This window comes from Galeopterus variegatus, unplaced genomic scaffold (genome assembly GCF_000696425.1).
Source record: "Galeopterus variegatus unplaced genomic scaffold, G_variegatus-3.0.2 Scaffold2008, whole genome shotgun sequence".
NCBI lineage: Eukaryota > Metazoa > Chordata > Mammalia > Dermoptera > Cynocephalidae > Galeopterus > Galeopterus variegatus.
The window spans coordinates 152,568-173,853 of NW_007728119.1; the positions used below are offsets into that span (position 1 = coordinate 152,568).

Below are 21,286 nucleotides of genomic sequence, written 5' to 3' on the forward strand. Positions count from 1 at the left end.
ATATATATACCCTTCAAGCTTTTCACCAGCATATATAAATATATATTTATGTATATATCTGCATATTCTGTATTATTTATGTATATATTTATAATATTTTTTCTTACATTTATATTTGTACATATTATTTATAGTATTTTATTAGTTAGGTTATGCATATATAAATATTTAAAATAAAAAAGGATCATACTATACGTTCTACTAGATACTCTATTTAGTTTCACTTATGACATATGATAACCATCCTTACATGTAGGCAAATATAGAGCTATATTTATTGCTCAGTGAATAAGTTTGTTTCATTGCATGAATATATTGTTATTTATATAATCAATCCCATATAGCTAGACATTTGTTGTCCCAACTTTTTGCTATTACAAATAAAGCTGGAATTAGCAATCTTGTAACTACATCTTTGCTTATTTTTGCACTTATTTCTATATGATAGATTTATATAAGAATAGTTAAGATCTTTTCATAAATGCTGTGTCAAATAACTCCAAGAAATTTTATATTAATTAAATTTTATATTAATTTAGGAGTCCAGAGTACACATGGAAGGAGTACCCAGAAAAAAAACTTTAATCATTAAGAAAGCAATGAGGGAAGTTTTTTTTTTTTCATTAATGTCAAAGCATTTTTTTTTTCCTTTTTGTCTTTTTTCGTGTCTGGCAATGGGCCGCAACCCTCAGTGTCGCGCCCGTACCGGACTGGGACCGGCAATGGGATCGCAACCCTCGGTGCTGCGCTCGCCCCTCGCTCAGCCAGTGAGCGGGAACCAGTCTGTATGTGGGATCCGAACCCTCAGCGGGAGCGCCGCCGTGCTCCTAAGCAGCGCACTGTAGCAGTGCGCCACCGGGCCGGCCCCGAAGCATTTTTTTTAATTATGGTAAAAAACACATAACACTTACCATCTTAACTATTTTTAAGTGTACAGCACAGTAGTGTTAACTATATGCACCTTCTCGTGCAACAGATCTCTAGAGCTTTTTCATCTTGCAACACTGAAACTCTATACTCACTGTAGGAAAGGCTGTTTGTGTTTGTTTGTTGGTACACTGATAACAGGGAAGAGGAACTTACAGGTATCCATGGAAGAATTTAACTTCATCTCTTACCATAAATTCAAATTCACTATTTACTTGATAGTTAGTTTTTGACAAGAGAAGATGATAATCTAAAACCTAACTTGGAGAAATAAAACCACAGCACATTACTTTGGCTTTTCAAACTGCTTTGTATTATACTTCATTTTACTATTCTTTAGATTGTTAGTATAACAATGAAGTATATTGTAAAAATTCCCTTGTGAAAAGAATTTAGATATTTCAATTTTGTAATTGAAAAATCTAAGGATGAAGATTTTACAATGTTCTTAACTTATAAAAAAAATACCCAAAATGGTAAGTAATCAGTAACTTCAAAATCAGATGCCTTTTAAACACAGAAACACAAGTATAGGCAATCCTTAGGTTATCAGGTCAGCTCACCAAAACTACTTAGCTCATAATATGCAGATGAAAAACTATCTGTTTACACAAAAAATTAGAGAACAATACTATTGTAATACTATCAATTAAATGAAACAGAAAACCAATTATAGTGCAATAGGAAAATTATCTTGAATGCATGAGTAAATGAAGATTTAATTAGAGGAAAACGAAGTAGTGAAAAAGATTTATGAATATCCTGAGTGGAACTTTTCAATACTTTCAAGCTCTTAGAATACTATAATATTGACACTTACATGTAATTTCATTGTTTTAAACTAAAGTTTCCTATTACAGGAGCATCACTCTTATATTTGTCAGTCTTACTGAGGTTAATCTTGAAGGGACAAGGACAATTTCCAAATGACCAGGAAAGGTTGATGGAAGTGGAATGGGAGGTAGGGGACTGTGAGAGAATCTGGCAAAGCTTAGAGCAAAAAAGGAAAGAAACAAGGGAGTTAAACATGAAATACACTACCCTGAGAAAGAGATTACTCATTAAGATGAACAGAGCTGTGAGAAGTACAACGTAGGAGAAATGAAGGGCTTGCCACTGTTCATGATTTTCTGAAGAAAAGAAAGAGGTTTTGGAGGGCAGATGCTTCATCATACTGGTTTCAGCACTAATGACTGTCATGGTGGACCCAGAAAAACTTGACCGTTGAGAAGAGAGGAAGAGAAAGGGTAGTCTTAAAGTTGATGAGCAGAGGATAAGTGCTAGAGTAGACATATAATTGACCATTTACATGCAAAGATGTTCTCAAGGTTGGTGTTCGTAACCAGGGAAGAACTCACTCATACAAATACTTAACAGGACTGCAGACACACAAATACACAAGTGCTAGAGTAGACATATAATTGACCATTTACATGCAAAGATGTTCTCAAGGTTGGTGTTTGTAACCAGGGAAGAACTCACTCATACAAATACTTAACAGGACTGCAGACACACAAATACACATATGAAAATAATGCTAACAGAACATATAAAACCTTTCCCAGATATTATTAAAAATCATTCTTAAAAATATTCTGTTATTGAAAGGACATTGTTGGATGAGAGGGAGGAGAGGGAGGAGGGAGGGAGGTTTCGGTAATGGGCCACAAAAATCAACCACATTGTATATCAACAAAATAAAATTTAAAAAAAAATTCTGTTATTGAGCTTAAATTACTTTTTGCAATTAGAAGTTGCCTTACTATTTCAACTTTTCTTAAGATACTTTTAAACATATCTTTTCTGAACGAAGATTTGAAATAAACATTACAATATAGATTTTAAAGTAATATGAACTTAATATTCTTATTAAACTAGTTAATGTCAATTCCATTTACATACATAAAGTAGTACTCTAAACCTGAGACAGTTGTATAAGTTCTGTTTGTAAGTATATGTATGCATGTGTGTTTGTATATAGATAGATGATAGAGACTTCTTTTAAAAAAACTTTACATCAGAATTGAGTCTAATCCATGAATATCACAATGAACTTATCTAAATCTATTGTACACTAAAATAAATCAAGCCTAAATATCACCTTTTTGATATACTTTAAATGATAAAACTAGACCAGAAGTAGGGGTTAAAATTTCTAGGAAATGTAATTACTAATTAGTTCCTTTTTAAAACAATAGAATTTTTAACAGCTTTATTGATATAAAATTCATATATTACATAATTTATCCATTTATACAGTTCAAGGCATATTTCAGTGTATTCACAGAGTTTAGTGTATTAATCACAACCAATTTTAGAGCTTTTTCATTTTTTTTAAAAGAAACCCCACAACCCTTATCTGTCACCTCTCAATCTCCTCAATCCTCTAGCCCTAGGCAACCACTAATTTACTTTCTATCTCTATAGCTTTATCTAGTCTAGACATTTCATATAAATGGAATCATGCAATATGTGCATCTTTCTTTCACTTAGCATGTTTCCATATTTCATCTATATTGTAGCCTGAATCAACACTTCATTTCTTTTTATTGCCTAGTAATGTTCCATTATATAGACATGCCACATTTTGTTTATCTATTTATCAGTTGACGGACACTTGAGTTGTTTCCACTTTTATGTGGTTAATACAAATAATGCTGCTATAAACACCTACATACAAGTTTTTGTGTTGACATATTTTAATTTCTCGGGTATATATTGAGGAGAGGAACTGCTGAGTTATATGGTAACTCTGTGTTTATCTTTTTGAAAAACTGACAGACTGTTTTCCAAAGCGGATGTAGCATTTTATGTTCCGATCAGCAGTATATGAAGTTCCAAATTCTCCACATCACACCAACACTTGATATTATCCGTCTTTTTGTTTATAACCATTTTAGTGTGTATAAAGTGGTACACCATTGTGGTTTTGTCTTACATTTTCCTGGTGATTATGATGTTGAACATCTTTTCATGTGCTTATTGGCTGATATATATTTTCGCTGGAGAAATGTCTATTCAGATTTCTGCCCATTTTTTAATCAGGTTGTCTTTTTATTATTGGGTTGTAAGAGTTCTTTACATATTCTATATCTAAGTCCTTTATTAAATATATGACTTACAAAAATTTTCTCACATTTTGTGAACTGTCATTTCACTTTCTTGATGGTATCTTATGAAACCCAAAAGTTTAAAATTTTGATTATGTTTAGTTTACATAATTTTGTTGTTGGTGTTGCTTATGCTTTTGGTGAGCAATGATATTGTTTTTATATGGCAGCAATTAGCTTTATTACTTTAGTGTCAGAAATAAAATATTTATTGGAATTCTATCATATTATTCCTAAATTAGCTATTTTAAAAGTATACTTCAAAATACAAGTGAGTAGTTTGATCACAAGGTTAAAAAGTATTTTTTATTTGAATTATCAAAATAGTCAAACTGACTGCACCTAATTCTTACTGAAGTAAACAAATATTTACCAGGTACAAATCTGAAACAGAGTTTCTCTTAGTTCTTTCAAGGTGGGCCACCTAAAAACAGAAATATCTTTGTGGGTATCAGTGAAAATTACTAAATATGTAAACAATAATCTATGACAGGTGTTGTAAGGTGGAGAAAATATAGCCGAGAGTAGTTAAGTAACTTGCCCAAGATCCCACAGCTAGTATATGAAAGAGTTTAATTTTTTGCCTTTCTAACTTCAGTGACTGTGATCTTTGTTACTTCATTAATTATTCAGCAAATCCTGATAATTTACAGTTGACCCTGGTTAGGGGCACTGACCTCCGTGCAGTCAAAAATCCTCCTGTAACTTTTGACTCTCCAAAAACTTAAGGACATAGAGCACTTTCCCCCAGGTCATGGCTGAGCTGAGTTGCTTTGCCCCAAGCCCTGCTAGGGGTTGGGGCTTGAGGGTTGCACCTGAGTCCTTACATAAGTAGTAGTTAAATACTTAACTACTTAACTAGTAATAACCTACTGTTAGGTATGCTACTTAACTGTTTGGTTAGGTATGTTATGCATTTATGACATATTTGTGCATATATTTATTGAAACAAATCCATGTAGAAGTGGACCTGCACAGTTCAAACCCATGTTGTTCAAGGGTTTGTTATATTATGTTGCGTCTAGGAGCATAAATCTTAGCAGACGTTAAGTTAACCACATACCACAAGAACAATGAAGTCATATCTGAGTAAAACTCCCCTCTTACAGGACACTGTGAGTACAGATGCTGCCTATGTATGGATGAGACTTCGAAAAGAAATTTGATGATCCTAATTAAGAAGGTATTTTTCCTTAAAAGACATGTGTTGCCAGTAAACAGAGTACCTGGACATTAGCAAAGTCGACACGGTTGAGGTCGTTGAGCATCTGGTTGATTTGGGAAGTGTTCTGAAGCACTGCACGAGCTGCCTGGGCCAGGTGATTGAGCGATGTGTATCTTCGCAGAGTCTGGGCAAAGGCACTTACAGCGGCAACCTATAAAAAAAACCCAATTAAATTGGGATTTTTTTTCCTCCACTAAAAGAAACCACTGCAACCTTCACCTCTTTTTTCCCTTGCCAAATTTTAAATGCTTCCCTCTGACAATATCTGCTGAGAGAGTTTACTTGTAAATTATAGCATTTAAATCTCTAAACCAAGTATTATTTTCCTTCTGAGCAGGTTGAGGTCAAGACTAAAACAAACTCCCACATTCTTCAACATCAGAGTGCAGTATTAATTAAACGAGTCTTACAAGTAACTACTTATCCACAGCAATAAATGACTTTGTATAGGGAAGAAGGAAAAATGTTGGGTTTCATTTCTTTTTCACCCTTTTTAGGGCAGTCAACTGGAAACTAAGCAAATAAAAAAAAAATCTTTTTCTTTGGAAAACCAAGCTATACGGCCTTACTTTTTTAACTGGATTAAAAAAAAAAAAAAAAAGACTTTTCAGAGCACTACAATTCAGATGAATTCTTATCACCTTTATTTTATAGAAACCTGGATAATTCTGAAGTGAAATGAGAGTTCATAGCCTTTACAGCTAATAAATTTTCCTGAGACAAACAACTAGAAGAATTCTTTTTCGGAATGAACTTCTTTAAATAAGGGCTATCCAGGAAATCTCTCCATTTGCCTCTTAAAATCTACTCTCCATTTTTCTCCATCCTGCTCTTTGTCCCGGAAGGTTGACTAAATGGACTACATTAACTCCCCCTTGCCCTCCGGCTTCTGGTTGAATCTGGCAAATGATAGGCACTGGTAGGAGAGTGGAGGACAGGAAGAAAGAGTGGTCAGAGTATTTATTCCCCACAAACTCTGCTCCCTCCCTGCTTGAGTAGAGCCTGCTTTCCTTTTCTAAGGCCACCACCATCCTGTAGGAAGGAGGGGACTTCCTAATGCCATAGCTTTCACCCCTTACCCTTCAGATCTAGGGATGGTTAGGACTCCCATTATCACTAGCCCTGGGGTGCTTTACCATTCCTCCTTGGTGTTCTCAACTCTGTCCACACCTTTCAAAGTAAACTCTTCTTAAACTCTCTTCTATTACCCCCCTCCCCTTTGAACGCAACATTTATCTCTTGCTGAGACAATGAATGAGCCAGTTTTTGTTGAGAGATATCAAAAATAATACCAAAAAATGTCTAGATAAATATCTAAATCTCATGATCTCATGGAATTTGTTAAATGCATAGTAGATCTAATGCTTCTAAGCCATTCAAAAAATATGTTTAAAATTTTAACCTATTTATAGGAACGTATGGTACTGTATTGAATCACTATAGGTATATAAGAAGCAAGTAGTTGAACAGTCATTTGGCTGAGTAGTAGAGGGTGTTCACAGGGAAAAGCCTGATCTATCTTGATGGTGAGATGTTTTAGGTCTATATAGACTTTGGGGGAAAGCTCACATACCTTCAAAGAAGGAGTCTTATACTTTTTTCCACTTTTGTGGTTTATATTAATTGTGGTTTGCTTTAATTAACATTAAATATTAATTATTTATATGCTATGCACCAGGCACTGGGTTAAGTAGCCTCACATATATTATATTAATTCTCATAACCACCCTATTAGACACATAATTATGATTTAAAGAAGTTAAAGTTCGTTCAAGGTTGCACAGAAACTCCATTACAATGGTAGGATTGAACCCAGGCATTTTGATTCCAAAGGCCACAATTGTTGGAACGCTGTTTCCTCTGTCAAGGTAAACGGTCTTCATTGACTGAGTGCTCAGCTGAAAAATGGCTACAACTCAGTGAGGGAGGAAGAGCAGAAGGCACCCTCATCATGGTAAATCATCCAAATCAACTCTGGACACCAGTGTTGCAGCTGGATTGCTACCACATTCATTTTGATGACACTGGGAAGGGGAGCACTTTCAGCTGTTTGAGGTACTGTTACAAATATGACTGACTTTGCAAGTTGGAAAGGATTCCTCCATAATAATCAAATAGAACCTCCAATTTCATTTGCCCACCTCCATGTGGTACTCTACATCAGTGCTGCCAATGGGAACTTTCTGCAATGACAGAAATCCTCTACCTATGTTCTGCCTAATATGGTAGCCACTAGTTACCACTGAACACTTGAAATGTAGCACTAGCTACACTTGAAATGTAGCACTAGCTACTTGAAATGTAGCTACATTTCAAGTGCTCAATAGCCCCAAATTTTTCTTTTCTCTTTGTTTTAATTTAAAATTCAAATTTAAATAGCCACCTGTGGCTGGCCCTACTATATTGACAACATAGCTATAGAGCGACCATCTAAGGTGGGCATATCAATGAAATGTTGCCTTCTATATGTTTTAGAGATAGAAACTTACACTGCAAACCTTACACCAAAGCAGAAAGAACTGCCATCTACTTGTGTTCCTATAGAGACTTAATAGCTACAAGAACTTCTATCAACTTTGCCTCCAAACTGAAAGACAAGGCATATTATTAGAGTCTGATAGTGGATACAGTCACTGACATAAAGCCACGAATGTGATTTTTGGTACCCAAATTTAGACAAAATTTAGAATCAGTCCACTCTTGCCATGGTGGTATGTTCACAGATTAAACTAAAGAAACATGGCTAGTAGGGGATGTAGGAGACTGGTAGGAGACTAGAATTCATATCACTAGCTAAATACTCCATATTCCTGATATATTCCAATCACTTATAGTTGTTCATTTAAAGAAATGATTACTTGATTCACAAAAGCATTGCCCAGTGTTAAAAAATAAAACGAAAGAAAGATACAACAGTCACACTAGTATGACGAACTTTCAAAATGAGAGAAGATTACCAGAGGTTACCAGAGGCAGAAAGGGGGAGGGGGAGAGGGAGAGGAGGTAAGGGAGGAATTGGTGAACGAAAAAACAATTCCGTTGTATAATGTTGAATATCTTAATTATCCTGATTTGAGCATCATATAATTCACACAGGTATTGATATTCAACTCTGTACCTCAGACATGTATAATCAACTGTTTCAATGAAATAAATAAATAAATAAAAATAAAACAACTTGAAAAAGCAAAAGAATGTTGATTTACCAAAACTATTCAAAATACAGTGAATATACTAAGGGATTTAAAAAATCTAAAATTCCTTCAAATGGGAACCATTTGAACATTCTAGGCTATTCTTTTTAATATTTGAAATTAAGCATATATAAGGGTATTTGGAAAAATTCATGGAAAAATAGAATTAAAAGATAATACACATCTTTCCATGAACTTTCTGAAGTACCCACGTATGGTTTACATGCTTCTGATACACAGTTTAGAATATATAAACTGTTGTCCCTCGGTATTCTTGGAGGATTGGTTCCAGGACCCTCCACAGATAGGAAAATCTGAGGATGCTTAAGTCCCTGATATAAAATGGCATAGTATTTGCATATAACCTATACACATCCTTCTATATACTTTAAATTCTCTAGATTGCTTATAATATCTAATGCAATGTAAATGGTATGTATATAGTTGTTATACTGTGTTTTTTTAATATTTATTATTTTTTGGTATTTTTTTCTTGTTTTTTCCCCCCAAATATTTTTGATCAGTGGTTGGTTGACTCCAAGAATGTGGAACCATGGATACAGAGAATCAACTGTACCTGATACATAGTTTAGAATATACTTCTGATATATAGAAATATAAAAAATACTTATGATATTTTAGAAAAGGGCTTGTACATGCACCACACTTAAAATGCTTTTCTAGTCTCCTTGAATGGAACAGTATCAAACATCTCCTGTGCAAGTTCTTTACTACATGGTTATAAAATATAAATATCAGTTTGAGAAGGTTCTATATATTATAACATCCACATCTTACATAATACCATTTGATAGGACACATAAAAAGTTCACAGTTCAGAGCAATTTTGTAAACACAAAAGAAAAAGCAAAGACATAATGTGTACCTTGGTTTGTATCATTCTCTGTGGGATATTGTTCATGGCATTGGAAAGCCAACCTTCAAGGCTTTTTGCAAAATTTCGAATGGCTTGGGTCAAGGCACCTAAATGTTAAGAAATAAAAGCAGAATGAAAAAGATACCAAAGAACATTATTCTTTATGCGAGAATAAGGGAAAACACGTGTACACAACATCTGATATAGCACAGAGCTTATATTGTCCTCATTCATGAAACTTTGTTTAATATTGTATTCTAGCTTTTTAAAGCATCCAGGAATTATATTTTGGGCTTTTCTTCTTTTAAAGCTATTTCATTCCCAGATACTTATGATACTTTGTTTAGGATATGAAAATATTCAAACATTTTTGCTTATAGTAACATATACCAGTTGTGAATATACTTATGGAATTTTCTATCTTGGACAAGACACTCTTTTCACTAACAGCTTTGTGCTCAAAGGCTAAGTATTTTCTTTATGAATTCTTCATCTTGAATTTTGCTAAGCCTTTAACCTATTTTCATTTCTCTAGTTAAAAAGAAAAACAATGCAAAGCGTTCTCTCTTTCTCTATGCATCTGTTTACACTAGAACCTACAAATTGGAGTAGTTATCTCTCACTCTTTTTGAAAAGTAAGGGAGAACTTAAAATTGTCTGACTTGAACATTTTGGATAACTATTTTCCATTTCATTTGATAGGTAGAGATAAAAAATCAGTGTGATAAAATTGCTGTCACAGAGACCAATATTCTTAAGATAATCTTAAAATAGTACATTCAATATTCTTCATATAGCTGTTAAAACCTGAAATAGGGATAGGTCCCATAACAGGAGTTTTTATGGTGGTCATAAAATGATGAGAAGCATCATCAGTTATCAGTGATGACTATGACCATTTTACAAGTAGGAATCTGCTATATCAAAAGACAGAATTCTTCTCTTGTTCAACAAGTAATTCAGTCAATAGTATTTTATTTCCTCTGTGCCCAGGCCTTCGCAGTGTAGGGAGCATTTTAGCTATTTAATAAGTAAGTGTTTGAAGTACCCACACCATAAAATTAACCTCTGTAGTTTCCCCATGATGTGGTAAGTATCAAAATACATATTCTACCATATGAAACAGAGAAGTGACATTTTTGGCCAAGGATCCCAAGAATATTAAAAAATTCCTTGGTTTTTCTTCTGTGCTCAAATGAGTATAAGATGCTTCTCTATTATTTTTGTTAAAAGCAGGTTTTAGAAATAATTTAGCTTACTCAAGTTCTTTGCAGAAGATACAAATTTTACTATTTCAATAATAAAACAGCTAAATTTTTAAAAAAATATTTATATAATTTGTCATATGACAGAAAAGATTGAAATGGCCTAAATTGTGATTAGGAAAAACACTCAAGAAGATGGACTCTTAACCATGAGAATCACCTGTTGGAAACACTGAATGGGAAATTTCTTGAAAACTAATCTTTTGAAATCTCCAAAGCTTCCCACTTAAACCAAAAAAGAAAAAAGAAAAAAAAAATTTTTTTCTGTTGTATTATGTACTAGAACCATGGAGGGCAGGCATGAATGGAAATGAAAAAGAGTGAAAAAAAAATTAACAACCCTTTTTGAAACAGTAAAATTTTACTTAAGTTTCAATTTGGCAATCTGCATTTTCCATTTTTTCCACAATGAGTATATAATAATTATTTAATCTGAAAAGCTTCAAGAACCTGTAAATGTTACTTGAAAAAAAATTTTTTTAATGGGCCTTGTTTTATCTAGATAACTTTGATGCAAGAGAGATCATAAAATAAATCATTTTATTTCATTTACTTTTTTTGTATTAAATGTCACCTTTAAATGTAGTCGTAATTGCACATTTAAATGTTACCAGTGAATTCTTATACTTTACAATTAATTTTTTTTTTCATTTTCAGATAAATGTATTTTAGAATATAGTAGCTTCAAGCTGGCTTTAAATTAGTGTGATGTGCAGATTTTTTTTTTTTTTTTTGGCCAAAAAAAGAAATCCAGTCTGGACAGAAAATGATAGAGTAAAGTATTAGCCAGGAAAATACAATTTTTAAGAATAAAATTAAGCTTGTTCTCTCTATAGGGATTCATATAAGTACAAAATTGTGCAGATTGATTCTAACAACTTTTAAAAGGTTCATGAATGGATGGTTTGGAATAGAAAATCTATACCAAAACTGACTTGTCTCAACCTGCTCAAGAATTAATATTAAAAAAATCATACAATCAGAAGGTAGCTACTAAACTGTATTTTAAGCTTTATTTTGTTAAGCCTCACTGTTGAATGGGAATTACATTTCCAAATTTCCTTGGTCCGGTGGTACATTAATGCATCTTATAATTTGAGAGAAACTAAAACTATTCGGTTGTCTGCTGAACGTAGAGACAAAATTATATGACAGAATAAACTGGTTTTCAAATCCAAATTTGCAAAAGACAAAGGTCAAGTGTATTGTGTATTTAAACTTATGAGGCTTAAAGTCAGCTAAAACTGATATGCAATCTAAAATAGGAAACTGTTAAATTGACAAATTAATGTCCTGTGATGCTAACATACAGCAGCAAAAGATTTTAGTACTGTTTAATGAATACTGATGTTGTTGATTTGCCTCAAAAAAGAAAGCACTCACTGACATCCCTTCTTATATCTCAGGAGAGAAGCTGTACCTAGGTGGCAAGCTGTCACAGGCTAATGAGCTACCCTATGCAACTTCTAGACATCTCTAGAGATTATCACTCAGAGCACAGGGAGCAAGAGAAAAACAAGGAAAGTCAGATTCTGGAACATAAATCAGTATAGAATTTATACAGTGAAATTTTCCATGACAACATCACTTTTAACCAATCTTTAGTCAGGAAACTTGGTACAGATATAGTGGAACACATTAACAATTTATTAAATTGGGAGACGATGTCAACTGGATTTCTTTTTTTACTTATTCCTTTACATTAATTTATGTGTATTCATTGATATTATATGTAAATATGTCTAAGCATATATTTTAAGGTGGTAGGGAACATATGAGAGAACTCATACCTTCCACGATTGCCCGTCATATTTAGAAAAAAGTATAAACATACAAATGATACTATCTTCCACTTTTCTTCTACTAAACCCCTATTTTTATATTTCTTACAATAATTTAACACAAATCACGTGTGAACAGTGTACTTGAAGTACATGGTTGCCAATTCCACAAGACAGAAGATTGCTTTTACTTTATTAATGTTACTGTGGTGTAGAAACAGTCCCATTTCTTTAAAAGTTAAGGTCACTAGTATATGCTTATACAGATGTAGATGTAAAATAATTTCAACTGCCTCTAACAGAATCTGTAGAAGCATTTATATTGATACTTGCAAAAAGTAGCTTTGTTTTCTACAAGATAGTTTAGAAAGCACCATCACTTAAAAAGGTAATCTAACCTATCTATGTAATTCCATTTGCTTCACAGTGGGAATACAATGCTTGTGTAGTTACATAGATTTTTCTCTCAAAATGCCAGTTAACCATTACTGCTAATGGAAACTGCATTTGTAGCTCTTAACGTGATACAGGTGACAAAGTAAATGCTTTTATAAAAGAATTCAGCTTCACCAGAAACCAAGATAAATTCAAGTCAAAAGCAACCACGAAAGAGTCTGGCCTCACAATTACAGATTTCAATACTTTTTGGCTTTATGAAGGAGACTGTGTCTTTGGGTAGAATAACTTTTACATAGTTGACTGGCCTGGGAGTGTTCTTGCAATTAGTTTATTAGGGCTGTCACATCTGCAGGTTGACTATTTTATTGCAAAGAAAATGAAAGATTGGAAAACAGATCAATTTTTCCCCTTTTGCTACAGTTTTGCTCTAGCTGCTTTCATGGAATATTCTGTGTTGTGTGTTTTCTATTTAGCAAATCTAAATAAAATTAGAATCATTCTAGATTGCAACGTCACTTCCCGAAACTTACTGGGTGGAACGTATGAGAACAAAAGCATCCGTAGTTGTCTGCATTTAACTTACTAGGAATAGGTCTAAGGACGTCGGGGATGAGAATCTCCACCAAAGCCTGGTACATCCCATGGTCACAGTTACACATCCATTTCAGGATAGATTCATGTTTGCACAGAGTTATCAGCTTTGCTTTCGGAAGTCGACTTTCTATTTCACTCAGATTGCTGGTGTGAATAAATGTAGCAAATGAATAGATGGCAAATGAGGATAAAAAAGAAAATGGACTTTAAAAAATAGTTTAAGTTTACCAAATATTACTGAGGTTAGAACTATACCACCATTGCACTGATGCCATACAACTGGATATATATATATATATCTCTCTCTCTATAAAAAAATACTCCCCCAGAGCTGTCTATGCACATTAATATTTTCTGACGATATGAAGGGCAGATATGATAGTAATTCCATGAGGATGAAATAGCTCTACCACAGTCCCCAAAATCAATAAAAAATGGGAACTATATGCACACTCTGAAACCTCAAGAGAGCAGTTTGTGGTTTATTTCTAGGATCGCCAAAGCATCAATCTATTCACTTAATGCTATAAGGTAAGGTTCACAACTGGTATACATATCTCTAATTTATTAGCTGCGGCATCTACTCAGCCATGAAAATGAATTGGAAAAGCATAACGATTCTGACCTTGATTCAGTAATGGTAGTGCCGTCGGTTGGAGTAGAGGGAGAATAGCGCCAGAATGTTTGCCACAATTTTTCTATCAGGCTAAACTGAAGATTCACAACAACATCCAATATTGCCTAAAAACATAATGGTATCAGTATTACCTTATAATATTACTTATGGGGATGTGTAAAGAGAGCCTAAGAGGTCAAGATTTTATGTAGTAAAAATCTCTCTTGAGCTCATAAGTTAGCAACATGGGTAAACCGACCTAAATTTTATCAATGGAAGTGGAGAAAACAAAGATATTAGCAAGGAGAAAAGAAAAAAAAGAAAAAGAAAAAGAAAGAAAGAAAATGACCCTTGAAAGATAAAGCAGGATAACTTATTTCCTCTCATAATGGCCTCATATCCCATCCTCACTTTGCCTCTCATTTTCTCCATTTTCACACTTGCTTTCCTTCCTCTCCATTTTCTTTCTTAGTTTTCTGTCATTCCTTTATCTACTGCTTCCTTCTGCCTACACAGTTGCTGCCACTCTGTCTGTTTAGGATCCAGGAGGGTACAGACATAGATTCAATTTACATCAGTCCCTTGGAGCTAGGTGACCTCTGGCTATCAAAGAGGGCAGAAGCAGAATGTGTGGAGGTGCTTATTATGTGTGGCAGACAGAGTTAGGGCTCTGTCTAAGGCTGCTGACAGTGGGTTCTAGAATGTTCCCAAGCCACCAGAGGCTGGGAGAAAAACCATGGACTCAGCAGGCCTTCAGAGGATGATACCTCTCTAGGCAGAAAAAAGACATACATAACAAGCACCAATCTGCACACACAATGCCTTCCATCCAACTTCAGAGAATCCAATCCTATCTCTGCACACTTCCTTTAGAGTCCAGCTTTAAGATCCACCCTTTTTCTAACCTTGGGGGTTTACCTTCTCTTTCTCCTTAATTTTATCTTCTAGAACCATTTCTCAGCTGCATCGATGACATTTTTTAAATGATGCTAAAATCTGCCACTTTCCCTATTAACTTTCAATGATCATATTTAATTTCACCCTGCCATTGCAATTAGTTTATAAATTAATCTTCAGATAAAAGCAGGCATAAAACCAAAGAATTACTTTTCTGTGCAAAGAACACATGATTCTGTGATTATTTTGAGCATTAAAAGACAGGAGTAATAAGTATAATGTGTTTGATGCCTTCAGCATTTAGGATCAGAACAGGTAAAATAGCCCCATCAAGATCTACAAAATTCATGGAAGGTTAAGAGACAATAAGGGGCAGTTTAGAGAGTATGAGTATTTTAGGCAAAGAGAGCAAACCATAACTTCATAATTCTAGAGTTTGTGTCACCTGTGTATATCTGGCCTTATACATGATACAGAAAATAACTGATGTTAAAAACACTCTAAGACCAGTTCAAATACTAAACAAAATCTGTTTGGGGTACTTTCTGTGAGCTAGTAGGAACTGCCGCAAGTAGTTGAATAATGAAAATGGAAGGTAAAAGACAAATTAATTAACACACTCCTCATCAACAGTAAAAATGCAAAACGCAAGCTCTGAAAATAAAGGGCATATAGACATAGATGTCCCTCATCCCAGGCAAAAATCAAAACCTTCTCAAGAGGTGAATTATTATAAGTGCTTCCTCAACTGTAGCTTAGGCACATTCCAAGAGATATCTCTAAACGTGTGAAGCAACTATTAATACCTTACATAGTATTGTTCATATCTCTATCTTTGAGACTGCTGTAAGAATATGATGCATGTTAAAAGAAAGAAAAAAAACAACAAAAAACAGTTGCAGCAACTTTTATAGAAAATTGTATTTGTTCTTTACATAACAAAACTAGTGATTCTTACAAAATATCTTTGATTAATAAATTGTGAGAATTCCAAACAATAGGCAAAGTGGGTATATTGATCTTTCTTTAAAAATATAAATTGTAAGAAATGTGAAATAAGGCAAGTAAAGAATTTCAGTGCATCCTAAATCCAGTATCTATGCAAATTAAATGATGTCAAATAACTCTTTAAAAAGAACATTCACATCAGCCTCATTTGAGGAAGTTTTACAAATGAATAAAACATTTTATCATTTATCCACCCACTTTCAAATATGTTCAGACTAAAATATATACGCAAATATAAATTAAAGTGATCCATATTCTACTGGTTTGGGACAAATGACTATTTACAGGACTGGATATGAGATTTGGGCAGCTATATTTCAAATGTCTGGAAGTTTGACTAGAAAAAATAATTAGAATGCTTCTTTTTTACATATGCTACTCTACCCCATGAGAGAGATGACATGCATACTGGTAACTCTTAAATAAATGGAGTTCATTATGGACTGCCATTTCCCACAGAGATTAATTACTATACATGTCCCCATCTCTTCATACAGAATATATTTATTCCTGAAAATCGACATATTAATAAAAATTTTGTAATCCAAAAACTACTTTAATATTATTGGGGGAGTTTGGCACTTAGAGCAATATTACTGTACATTCTTTAGCAATGGAAGTAATCATACTCAAATATGGGAAACAAAAAAAAATCTAAATTATATTTTTATAGGCTGGTTTGCTTAGGGCAAGATTTACTTGAACAAAGAGAAGTGAGAAACTGTTTAGAGAACCTTCACACAAATATTTATTGAATATGATGACAGATGCAGAAAGAAATAAATTTTTTCTATACACATAAGGATAATCAGAAATTCCCTAACATTGGGAAAAGCCTGGTAGTCAATGGAAAATGAATATTAAGTGTCTTTCCTCATTCCAAAAAATGTTGGGAACTGGCAGGGTATGTTGAAGAACACTTCTAGCACATGTTATGTTTGTTAATAAGGACAGGACTTGCCCTTGGTTGTTAATATTCTAGCACCCTTGACAAACACTCAGATTCACTCAAGCAATGCTTATGTCTAGAGTGGGAAAAAAAATCTGTGAATACTATGAGCTGAGACTTCTTGCTGTATACTTTATTATCAGCAATCAGGAGGACTGCCCAGGAAATCCAAAGGATTATCTGTTACTCCTAAATACATCACAAATACCCCTGAAATAAAGCTACTTAAATTCTAAATAGAATCCTCTTTCAAAGGAGAGGCACTTAAGAAAACTCTTACTGTGATCTGTTTTCCCCTTTCTACTAGGTGAGCTGCAGGTACATTAATATGCTGGCATGGAGAGAGCTTTCATCCTAGACAATGTAGTCAACTCTGATGTGGGATACTCAGAGGGAGAGTAGAAGTAGGGATAGAAAAGACTAGAGGAAGCTTAATTAACCACAAAAATAAAACAAAACAAACAAAACTAGAGCCCCAGTGATCCCTGGAGGAAACATCTAAAGTGCTTTATTAAATATTTCTAGAAATTATTTTTAATATAAGTACACACTTATAGTGCAAAATTCAAAAGGTAATAAAATGGTCTACTGAAAAGTTAAGTCTCTCTCCCCCAACTCCTAGTTATCCAGTTTCCTTCACAAAGGTAACTACTATTAACTACTTTACAGATGTGTATACATGTTCTGTTTCACTCAAATGATAATATATTATATATACTGTTTTGCATCTTCCTTTTTCCTTTAACACTAAATCCCAGAGCTTGTTCCATTTCAGTATATTTAGAATTGCCTAGTCTTTTAAATGGCTGTATAGTATTCCACTCTATAGATTATATCAAATTTTATTTATCCAGTTACCTATTAGAAATGAAATTAAAACCAATCTTTTGCATTAAAAAGAATAATGCAAGAAATTCCCTTGTACTCTTGTAAGTCACCCTTATGAATGTATTTCTGTAGGATAAACATCTAGAAGTGAAATTGCTGCAATAAAAAAATTCATATTAGGTTAAGCTTAAGAAATGGAAAACACAATTTATTCTTACTTTCCTACATTCCTCACCTCTCCACTCTGAAGCAAGAAAGTAGAAAAATAAATTCATCAGTGCTCAAAGAAATGCTCAACAGAATTAGTGCTAACTTCATCTGTCCTCTAGGAATAAGCCTTATTACTTTGTTTTAGCAAGTTGTCTGGCAAAACTTAGCATGTGTTCATACTATGTTTAAAAAGACTTACCTCACAGTGCTCTCGATAAAGACTCTGCAGTGACTTGATATCCTCAAAGGTAGTACCATCTGGCAGAGAAGAGATTTCAACTTCTCCAAACTCTGGAAGTGCTCGAGATGCATCTGTTACCATGACAACACAACAGAAAAAAGCTATTGGGCGTGAAGCCAATTACAGATTAATGAGGGAAAATTTAAGAAGACTAAAAAGGAAAAAAAAAATTAAAGATCAGAGGTCTAAAGAGCAAGGACTTTTCATATTAATATCTTGCAAGCAAAACTCAGCAACATCATCAGCACAAAATATAACAGAGGAAATACTCAAAAATTTTGTAGAAACTAAATTTTCACTACAATTATATTAGAGATAGTATATCACATATCACAATGTCTCTCAATACAGGATCCCTATTAAAAGAAAAATACCTTGAGCTTGCCGATATCAATCTTAGTTATTTCTATTATGTAACTTAACTATATAAAAAATGAATCTAAACTCATCATGTTCATACATCTCATGTAATCATAAACCAAAAGAACTACAAAATAAATACAAAAGAAAATACAAAAATAACATTAAACTTAACAACATTAATTTGATGTGATGGACGATGCTGTTTATCCGTAATTAAATTATCTCTCACAACCTGCATACGGTATCGACTGCTGCTGCAGCCCAGGATCTTTTGAGTTTGACAGGTCTACACCAACATGCGCTTCGTGGTGACTGCTTCTCCCATTACTGTTCTATATTCAAATGATTGTGAAACTTTCCTCCGCACAGAGCTTAGGGACATCATTTAGCCTTCCCTTGGGATGAAGGCATAATTTACATAGTAAGTCTCTCTCTGTTCTTTTCCCATTAGCTCTGGACCATTAATGTAATTCACTTCAGTGCCTGTCTTATCATAAATTCAAATACAAATGTGGAAACTAAAATTGCAGAGCAGTATTTCTAGTTATATAGGTAATCCAGAATATGCTTTTATTTTTCTTAAAAGATTATAATTGAAATAAAAACACAAAATAAAAAATAAAATTCTTACTGAAAGCTCTCGGTCCACAAAAATATACCTGAGGACTTTGGTTTGGGAAATGCTGCCATGTTTTCAACTTCAGTAGCTATTACAACCTGAGCATGTATATTAGTTGTCTTTGTCAGGAAGTACACATAGACACATATACACACATACAGACACACACACACACACTCACTCTAATAGCTTCTACTCATCTTGATCTGTTGTATGGAAACTATGCATGTTCATCTCTAGAAGAGTTGTCAGTGTGCCATTTTTGCCTCTTTGGCTATGGCAAGAATATACAAAATGTTCAAGCTCCACTTACTATCTCTTTCAATAACAAGAAACACATATACCTTCTACAAAATTATAAAAATAGAAGTACTGTGTTTTATTTAAAAGAATAAATGACTATTAAAACTCTTATAATAATTTTTTTCTAATCTGAGGTTATATGCATATGTAACTTTATACACAGAATATTAGAATTCTTTTCAGCACTTTAAGTTACTAAAGTAAACACAACACAATTTTGATCACATAAGCCAATTAATACAAATTCAGGAAAACAATTTCATAACAATAAGCTTTTAATTCATATGTATTTAAAAGTCCTACACAGCTCCAGATTTTTAAAAATGAGCTCTAGTAAACATGAGAAAGTAGACATGAAATAGAACTATCACATAAGAGATGTGCATAGTTTCAGCACCAAAAAGTATTTCTATATAATGAACATCTGTAATAGACATTGCGCTTGGAGAAAAGACTGCTATTGTTCTCTTTTCAAAATCCTAATAGCAACTAATATGCATTACACCTTAACATACCTAAAAACTGTTGATGATGTTGGCTTTGGGCAATTACAGTTTGCTCAACAGATGTGCCTGTCTGTTGACCACTTCCTGTGAAACCATCTGCAACCCCATCCACTTTCTGCATAGGCTTGTACCTAAAAATATTAGATGGGAAAAAACAAAGAAACCAAATTATTCCTTGCTCTTTTGTACTACCCAAAACTCCAAAGGCATTCAATTTTATTCTATCTTCTTTCATGTCTCATGATAGTTGCAGGATTTTTTTCCTTCAAATTGAAATTTTTCAATTGTGAAAAGTAAAAAGGGGGAAGGGGCATAGGAGAGAACTCACTTTTCCGAAATACAGAAATTTAAGAATGAAAGAATTAGGAGGTATTTCTTTGGACAGCAGCAGCAAAGATATCCATGATTATAGTTTTAAAACACAGTTTGGAAAGTAACTTTTAGTAGTCATGGATCAAGGTAGAACATTTTAAATACATTGGAACTTTAATCTGAACTACAATCTAGGAGCTTGGGCCTGAGAAATGTTGATGAATGGCTTTTAATTAATATCTGTAAAATATGGTCAGCCTACAAGATCTAACATACAGTTTTTCATATCTCCTCAAACCTCTCCTGCATCTTAATATATTCATCTCAATTGACTCTTATCCACATCTGCAAATACATAAAGCTAAGTATCAGTTTGCACCAAAACACATGCAAGAATCCATCTACAAATGTAGTTTACCAAATTAAAAAAAAAAAAAAGAATCAAAGTCAGCTACAGTAATGTATTTATCTTTAGGGCCTAGTAATACAAACTCATGTATTACTAGGAAAGACTTCTTGGGAGAGTAATACCATATAGGAAGAAAAGCCCAGACAAGCCTAGGAGGACAAGCAAACACAAAACAAGTAAGCAGTAACTACAATTTCTTCTTTTTCTCAGGTTTCACTTGCTTTTCTTCAGTGTAGAAACATGGAAATAACAAAAAAGCATAAGAAAAAATTAGAATCTACAAAAAGCTTACTGCCTAGAGATACCAGCATTCACATTAACTGTCCTTCTGTTCTTTTTTTTTTGGTCCTAATTGTAATTATATTTGTAAACAAAAGAACCTAATAGTCTCACCATCCAGACATTTGATTCTTACACTAATACCATCATAGCTCAACTGCAGCATTAATACAATGTTATTATGAATAACAATGTCCCTAATCTGTGAACAGGACATACTCAAAGATGCCTGTGTCAATAGATGTGAAATGAATGGACCTGGTGAAACGAAGGTACGAACTAATGCTCAGCTTACCTTAGGAAATGATTCAATCTTGAATGTTACCAACTTTAACTTAGATACATGAAATTGCCAAAAAAATTGCCAAGTCTTT

The 21,286-nt window shown here is 33.6% G+C and overlaps 1 protein-coding gene across 1 annotated transcript in view; it reads right to left on the bottom strand.

The window, feature by feature from the left end:
* RFX3 (regulatory factor X, 3 (influences HLA class II expression)) overlaps nt 1–21,286 on the bottom strand; it is a 173,226-nt gene that overhangs the window by 39,180 nt on the left and 112,760 nt on the right. The window contains exons 8-13 of the mRNA XM_008580050.1: nt 19,922–20,043; nt 18,080–18,192; nt 13,998–14,113; nt 13,362–13,516; nt 9,343–9,440; nt 5,264–5,413 (exon numbers count right to left, since the gene is read on the bottom strand). Of these exons, the coding sequence (XP_008578272.1) occupies nt 5,264–5,413; nt 9,343–9,440; nt 13,362–13,516; nt 13,998–14,113; nt 18,080–18,192; nt 19,922–20,043 (754 nt within the window). The remainder of the gene's footprint in view (nt 1–5,263; nt 5,414–9,342; nt 9,441–13,361; nt 13,517–13,997; nt 14,114–18,079; nt 18,193–19,921; nt 20,044–21,286) is intronic.